Source organism: Gymnogyps californianus, chromosome 19 (genome assembly GCF_018139145.2).
Source record: "Gymnogyps californianus isolate 813 chromosome 19, ASM1813914v2, whole genome shotgun sequence".
In the NCBI taxonomy this organism is placed as follows: Eukaryota; Metazoa; Chordata; class Aves; order Accipitriformes; family Cathartidae; genus Gymnogyps; species Gymnogyps californianus.
The window spans coordinates 6832130-6840736 of NC_059489.1; the positions used below are offsets into that span (position 1 = coordinate 6832130).

Below are 8607 nucleotides of genomic sequence, written 5' to 3' on the forward strand. Positions count from 1 at the left end.
TCGGGCCGTTTGCTGGGCAGGGCGGCGGGCGAGGGTGGAAAGAGACCTTCGGTGGAAATGCTCCAGTTTTGGTGTTTTCACCCCGTCCGGGCCCTTGCGTCACCCCAACGCTTGGGGGTCGGTTCCCTTGCAGGCAGGTTTGCCCTCGGCCATTCCCCTCGGGAAGGACGGCGGCCCGCACCCCGCCCCGGCCCCGGGCACAAGATGGCGGCAGCCGTGAGGGCGCCCGCCGGAGCGAAGGGTCGGGGCGGCGGGCGGCGGGGCGGAGAGCGCCCGGCGGCGCGGCGCTGAGGAGGCCGCCCGGCCCGCCGTTCCCTCCGCCGCCTCGTGACGGGCTCCGGCGGCCCCGCCGCGGCGGGGTGGGGCTGCAGCGGCGGCCGCAGCCGGGCCGAGGAGGCGGGGGGGGGGGCCCTGCCTGGCGTCTGCCGGCCCCGCGGCCCGGCATCGGCGATGAGCGGCGCCGCGGAGGCGCGGGAGCTGGAGGAGCGGCTGCGGGAGGCGGCGGCGCTGGGGGACGTGGAGGAGGTGCGGCGGCTGCTGGGCGCGGGGGCGGACATCAACTCCCGCAACGAGATCAACGGCTGGTGAGGGGCGGCGGGGCCGGGGGCGGGAGGCGGGGGCCGGGGTCCCAGCGCGCTGCGGGGGGGGTACGTGGGTCCTCCCGGGTGGGTCGGGCTGCCAGTGCCCGGAGGCAGGCCCCCAGCTCGGGCTTGCTGTGGGGCCCGGGTCCCTGCTGGGGAGGCTGGCGCTGCCCTTGCCTTGCACGGGGTGTTTGGTGAGATGCGTGTTGGACGCGGGGCACCCCATATGAGGGTGGGCACCCCTCGTTAGGTGTAGGGGAGAGCTGCTTTGAGGATGCAGCTCTTCTGTTTCTTAGTTTTCCTATTTACAAAAAAGGAAATGCTAATCTCAGGAGGCTTTGAGGTTTACTGCTAAAGAGGATCATAATAAAAGGAGGCCACCCTCCTTCCACCTGTCACTACGTGTTTGCTCGAGGACCTCTTCTAAACTTGCTCATGTCCACCAGCACAGCTCGTTGGGACAGCAGTGGAGAGTCACTCTTTCCGCTGTAGCAAGGCAAAGGAGGGCCTTGCCCCGCAGAACTTACAGCAGGTTAATAACTTTTAAAAAGTGATGCAACGAAGGAAACTTTATTCCCAGTTGTCACTCTACATGCGACTCAGATGAATTAGGACAGGCACGTGAGGAGGAGCCAGGGCGATAGATCTGAGGCTGATGGCAAACCCCCTCTGCTTCCTTCCTTGCAGGACCTGTTTGCACTGGGCCTGTAAGCGGAACCATGCTCAAGTGGTGTCCTGCCTGCTGGATGCTGGTGCAGATAAGCAGATCCTCACCGCCAAAGGAGAGCTGGCTGCACAGTTAACTTCAAAACCAGACATCCGGAAGATTTTGGGAGGTACCGTTCCCACCTTAAAAATCATCTAGATTTCTTGGTCTAAAGACTAAAGCATTTGTAGTGCTTTTATCTGAGGCAGTAGATTGGCAAAACTTTAGCTAGGGCTATTGTATCTCATTAGAGAGCTCCGATTGATAACTGTAATTCATACTCAGGCAAATAGACTTGGGGATTTCAGGTAGGAAGGCCTTTTATTCTGAGCTGTGTCATCAAGAGATTGAAGAGCTGTATACTTCGGGAAATGTGCTGCTGCAATCGTATTTGCTCTCATTAAGCAGAAGCTAGCATGCAGGCTGCAAATGGAGGCTTTCACAGTTGTACAATTTGACTGTTGTCTGACCATAAGAAATCTTACAAAGCCACTCAAAACAACTGCAGCATTTCAGAAGTTATGGCTTCTGAGCATTTTGTTATACTGGGACTTGCAGTATGATTAAATTGTGCCCCATAATTCTCTCATCTTACACTTTTCGTATGCACAGCAAACCTAGTTAGATGCAACACTCCTTGAACACTGCCAGTGCCCGCTTCCCTCAGCATCTAGGTACTGTGCTCCAGATTAAAATCTTTAAGTGCTTCACCTTTGGAAATGTTGGTGTTCTATCTTCTGCTCATTGCACTTAAATTGCTCTCTACAGTGATATGCTCTTACATCAACAGTGCACGGTTATCTTAAATGAAGTTGCAGCTAAATCATGACTAAGGTTCTAACAGCCACAACTGAAGGAATGGCATGTTCTTCGCATGAGCATTTTTGTTTTCTTTTGGGCAAGGTGTTCATCTCTTGGACTTAGTTCACGGCAAATGACTTGCATTCTGTTTTTAACGTCTAAACTGTCAAGTGTGCGTGAACGAACTCTGTTCATAGTTGCCTCATTTTTCTGTCTGTGAAGCTTTCATGTGTTTCCTGGGGAATAAACACGTATCACTTACATTCTCCTAAATGGTTTTTATTCTGGGAGTGTAGTGCTATTGAGCAGATCTTTCTGAACTGCTGTGACATTAATATTAACGTCCTGTAATCCTCAGTCAGGCAAGAATGTCATTTACTGCAGTACTTTAAAGGCAAATAAGAGTTGGCTTGGGTATTATATCAAATAGTCACTTACCTGAAGAAATACTCGGTTTAATTTGTTGGCGTGGGTCATAATAAACTATTTACAGCAGTGTTATTAAAAGCATTGTAAAATGAGATTTAGCGAAGAACTACTAGTCATACAGTTCTTTGGAAACACTGGAATAACACTGCTAGAAATGACGTTATCTTTCAACGGTTATTTTTTTCCCCACTTTGCTTGTGAAATACACAATACCTTGTTGAAATTTGTAGATTTTTCTTTCATTTTACAGCTACTTGCCTTCTAGGTGTTACATATTTATGATACAGTAGTATCATCCTTTGATTACCTCAGAATGTGATGCAGTTTTAAGACACAATAGGAAAACTAACTATATTCAAAATGAGAAAGACCTATCCAATAACGTGGTGGGGTTTTTTCTCTCTCCATCCCCTACCCCCCGCTTTTTGAACTTCATTAATAGAGGAAGAAACTGAATGTCAAGGAGTGAAGGATTTAAATTTGCCAATTGTTGCAAACTACTTGGCCAACCCACCATTCCCATACGTTTACACTGAAGAAAGCATTCCGGACAGCTTGGCAGAATCCCAGAATCAAAGTGCTTCCACCTCTTCTGCTTCCCAGTGTGAAACTAGTCCTTGTTCATCAGCGACTCAGGTTGAAAGCATACGCACCCCTACATCATGCAGCAGCGAAGATGATTTTCCCGCACTAGACCCTGCAGAACAGCTGCCCGCTCTGTCAGCAACTATTGCGGCACCGAAATGCATCGAGCCTGAAGCACGCAACGGCCCCGTGTGCCAGCCGTCCTCGCCTCACAGCAGTCTCTTCTCGCCAGTAGCATCCAAACAGGCTGTACCTCTGCAAACCGCCAGTTCACCTACTGGGCCCGCGCCAACGTTTCAGCCCTTGTTCTTTACTGGAACTTTCCCATATAACATGCAAGGTAATGAAGTGTAATTTCCCATCCTTCTATTATATTCTGTGCCATGTTTTTGTTACTGGCTGAAAGATGAAGTTAAAGAATCGTTCCACTTTCAGACTCCTGGGGAATAGAGGCAGAGATGTTGAATTCTTTGGCCAAAAGTACCCAGAACTTTTTTTTTCTGTTCTGCTAAGTAAATTAACTGTTATACTGTATTTTAAACATGGTAATACTTTGCAAACCGATGGAAAGATTGGTTTGCAAGTCCAAGCAACATAAAAATTCAAATTTTGCACTGTATTATATAGCATCAAATGCATCTCTGGTCGTTTGGTAACAACTTGACTTTGTGACTGGATGGATCAGATTTTTAATGCTGCAAACATGGTTCCCCTGTGTATTTCTTGCTGTTCAAATGGAAGCTCCTATTAACTGCACAGTACTTCTCAGTGAGATAATAGGTACAGTATTATAAAACCTGAATTCAAAAGATAACGGTAAATACTTTAGTGTTAGGTTTGGCTTGGTTTTTGTTTTGTTTTGTTTTGTTTTTCTAGGGTAAAAACCTTTTAATCTATTTTTCAATCAGAACTTGTGCTTAAGGTGAGAATCCAGAACCTCAGAGACAATGACTTCATTGAAATTGAACTGGACAGACAAGAACTGACCTATCAAGATCTGCTCAGAGTGAGTTGCTGTGAATTGGGCATTAATCCAGAACAAGTAGAGAAGATCAGAAAATTACCTAATACACTAGTAAGAAAGGTAAGAATTGAAATCAGAGATTAATTTGACTTTGCACTTTGCAGACATCAGAGGAGGTGTTTTTGAAAAAAAGACTGGCAAAACATGGCCTTGTGTTAAAAAACAAAAACTGGCAAGCTCACAAATTCAAAAGGATGTTGGCCTTTTCTTAAAACTTCATCATAACTTACTTTTAAAAATATTCTTGTCAAAATAGGCAGAGTATTTCAGCTCCTAAAGCGCATAAAACTATTACAGCTTGATTTTTTTTTTAAATGTATCAGAAACAGTGCATTAGTGTGCTTTTAACATAATTGCCATGTACTGCTTCACTGTTTGCTTGCCTAAAAAGAACAAATAGTAAGGGGAAAAAGACCCACACAGTGGCATGTGAATAATTTAAAGATATGCCGTTAACAAATGAACATGCTCTTCTGTTCCAAAAACACCTATTCTGGAGGTCTGTAAATGAAATGCATTTGGTCACAACTTGTAGTTGTGACACGCGCAAACACACACAAATCATAATGAGGGTCAAGGAGAAAAAAATTGAGGGTTCAAGGAGAAAAAAAACCCAAACATGCTTTGAAAGAGTGAGTGTATACTGGTAGGATTTTTTTTTTTCATTATTTATGCCTATCATTGGGTGTGACCTCCCTGGAATTTTAGTTTTTACTTCCTTTAGCTATTATTATAACTAATAACTACCAGGTATGTTTAGAAGTAATGCGTAGTTCTGTCTGTTCTTTAAAAGGACAAGGATGTTGCCAGACTTCAGGACTTCCAAGAGCTGGAGTTAGTTCTTGTGAAAAGCGACAGCTCTCCTTTCAGAAATGCTGCATCAACTTTGACTGAGAGACCGTGCTACAACAGTAGAGCATCAAAGCTGACTTACTGACTCTTCGAGATGCCCCTGGAGTATGAAAACCTGGTAATTATATGCTGCTGCCTTTTGAAGGCAGCGAATTAAGCGTGTGTAAAACCTTAAGTTATTGTTAGGGTTACTATTTTAACTAATAGTTTATCTTTTATATTTAATATCCCCTTTGCTTTTATTTTTTTACTTGATACTGTATTCAGATAAGGGATACCTCATTTGTCTACTAAAATCACATGCTTCCAATGTATTTCAATGACGTTTATTTGGCAACAGAGGGCAGGAAAGACTTAATTACTGAATGAAAAGTATGTTGAGTACTCCCATTCTTTGACCAAATAAGACTCATGGAAAAGAGATTCAGGAAAGTGTGTGTTTGCGCACGCGTGCGGGTGCGTGTGTGTGCGTGCGTGCGTGTAGTTTTTAAACTTCCTGATTAAGTTAAACGTCAGAGGGTATTTGGCATACAATGAACAGTTGCTCTCTAAAAATGTAAAACTTGCAAGTCCTTCATCTCTTGCCCCTTCACAAAGACTTACCAAGATGTGTTGTTTTGCCTGCTAGGGATAGAAATACTTAATGCTCTGAAGTGACAGGAGAAAAATTTTCACTGGGCTGAAAATAAGTGGAGTCAGAGTGTCCACATCTAAATGTTTCTTTCCCATATGAGAATATTGTAACTTAAGTGATGGCATCCCTCCACCTCCACAAAAAAAATATGGAAGTCTCTCAATTAAGGAGCATTTAAGACACAAAGCAAGTTAAAGTGCGCTTTCAAAAGAAAGCCCTTATGTTTCAGGAGCTAGGGAGGGGATCACAAAGCTGTGTCCATGGCTTTATGTATTTATTTTCCCAATGACATGAGTAGACTATGCATTACTCACACCAAAAGTCAGTACTGTTAAGTCAGGTAACTTCTTTATGGCCCACCCTCACAGACCAGTTACAGGGTGTGTGGTTAGTTTCTGCTGTGTGAGGAGCAGGCGAAGCACAACAGTATACTCTTGAGGTATCACAACTGTAAGGAGCGTACCACGCTCTTGATTAGCCATACTAAACTAGAAACATACGCCGTTAGCAAATAAATAATCCGTAACTTTACGCGTTGCACAGGCTACCATCACTTTTACATAGTGTCCAAAGTTTTAGCCAGATGAGTACCGAAAGGGCTGAATGCCTCCAGGTGCTTTCAGCTGAAGTTTTGGGGGGCAAAAACCCCTATACTCTGGTTAAGCTACAGACTGCTTAACTTGCATTTAAGCAGGTCAGTAATGAAAACATCCATCTGTGGTTTTATGAATGGCAGAAGTCATCATTAAAACACACCCTGAAGTCACTCCCTTTCAATCCGAACAAAGTATTTAAGTTGCAGTATTGCTGGAGTATTAACAGCCTGAAGCTTTTCCTGTTAACGCGGTAGTCTGCAAAGTTACACCTTAGGAAGCTTTTTGTTTTCTTTTGTACCAAAAAGTATGAGGATGACCTTTGCACTAAAAACCTTAATTGGGTTCTGGGGTGGGTGGAGGGCTGAGGGAGTTGTTTTTTCTGGACATGAGCTGCTTTTTTTTTCCCCCCCAATAGTATTGATTTTCCTTCCATCTCTACTTTATTAAGCTGCATGAGAGCAGAGCTTATGCACAGCTGATGCAGTGTTGTTTGTTGTTGATCTGGATTGTAATGTTGCCATTCAGACCATAAATAGTACAATCAACATGTTTTGGTAGGAGCAGCATGGCTGCCACCCTGTCTTAGCTTCCTGCAGCACAGCTGCTTCATCCTTGAAGTGGCTCCTCCAAGCGAGGTTAGTAAAAGCATGCATGTCAGAAGAATACAGAAACCCCTTCTGCCAGCAGAAGAGACGCTTGACTCTGGGTTCAGGATTTCACCAAGTTCCTTAGGTTTAAAAATCTTGCTTAGTGCATTCAAAATAATTATCATCCTTTCCCGCTTGCTCCATATACACCTTACCCCTTAAACTCTGCTAACTCCCCATGCTTAATCCTGGCCCGTCTCTATCCAGGAGCTGAGCTGCTTTAAAGCCCGATTCAACTCCTGGTAAGCTCAAGACTGTGACACAGTATGAAGTAAAATTTCCTAACTATGGCTCCTGCTTTGTTTTTCTTATAGGACAGGAAAGGAAAGGAGTTTTTATTTAACAATTGTATATTTGTCTTTTCAGCATAGCTTGGAGGCTAGTTCAGATTATGTGCAATAACTGTTTGAAAAACAGTAGTAGTTAAATGGCTCAAAATTACGAGTATCTAATTTCTTTTCAGTTCCTTTGTTTAGGAAATCAGTGTAAAGACTGCCTCCACTAATTACTGAACATTCAGCTACAGGAGCAGCTGGTTTAAAAAAGCTTTATTTGCTCTAGTTTCCACCAAGAATAACTGTTAATGTGATAAGACTAAAACTTTAATCATGATCTGACTGTAATAATAACAGTAAGTCTATGCATTCAGAGAAATATTTTTGTATGTTTTATGCAGTTTGATAAACTCTAAGGCACACTAGTTATGTTAACTGGTTTTTGTTGGGTTTTTTTTTCTTTGAACAATAAACCGTTGGTATGACAACTGAAACTAAGTTTACAAAACTTACTGTTCTTCCAAGGACAACTTTTGTTTGCACTACAAACTTGTACTGAACTGACATTGCTACTCTTCACTTATATTAAAGTATCAGTTGTTTCAAGTATCTAGACCTCTTCCTTTTTCAGGGGCTGGGGGGCAGGGTGCGTGTGGGGGACGATACATGGCAGTCTAGAGTGGACAGGACACTCTTAAAATTTTACACAACTTTGAAAAATCATGGGCCAGTACGTTTTTAACACCTAAGAGAAGGCTGTCAGGCTGTCAAAACCAGTGCTCAGTCCCCTGTGCCCCTGTATGGGTGGGGGCTTTAGAATGATAAAAGTCAAAAAGGGAACGTGGCTGGCTGTGTGTGGTATCCACATATTAGTCATTATTACTTCAGGTCAAGTCCTGAATACTAATATGAAGGATAATGCTTTTTTTTTAAAATGTAAATTCAGTGCCTTACAGACACAGCACTGAAGTATGTTTTACTGTCTCTGCTGCTGACAAGTACACATTGCAGTTCTTTTCCAACAAGAACTACACTTGCTTGCACTACAGCTTCACAAGAAAGCGTAAGGCATGTCTCTTTTTTTCCCTTGTATCTGTGCTAACATGCAGAGTGTGCATGCCTACCAACTGCATACAGTTGTTAATTCATATTCCAAGCTGATACTACAATGGAAATATAAGGCAGTCTGATGGCCAGTCTCAGCAGTGGCATCTTTCTGATAATGCTGTAAAAGTCTAACTGCTTTATAAAGGCTTAAGGCCTACATTTTTATTGTGAGATTTCTATAATTTCTTAACCAACTGCAGCATAAGCCGCACTTTTTAGGGGACACAGAATCCAAAAGCCATTTAACTGCTGAAAAAGTAAGCTTGACATGAAATACTAACTGATGGCACCAAAAAACCCCAAACCCACAAACACCACAGAATAACTAAGCATCCAAATTAATGGACTAAGCTTGAAGACATGAGTAGAT

The 8607-nt window shown here is 43.6% G+C and overlaps 1 protein-coding gene across 1 annotated transcript; it reads left to right on the plus strand.

The window, feature by feature from the left end:
* Positions 1 to 450: 450 nt before the first annotated feature.
* Positions 451 to 7736, plus strand: LOC127024066 (ankyrin repeat domain-containing protein 40-like). Its single transcript, XM_050908483.1, has 5 exons — positions 451 to 584; positions 1269 to 1417; positions 2960 to 3442; positions 4011 to 4186; positions 4920 to 7736. The coding sequence occupies exons 1-5, from the start codon at positions 451 to 453 to the stop codon at positions 5061 to 5063; spliced, it is 1086 nt and encodes a 361-aa protein (XP_050764440.1). The 3' UTR covers positions 5064 to 7736.
* The last annotated feature ends 871 nt before the right edge of the window (positions 7737 to 8607 follow it).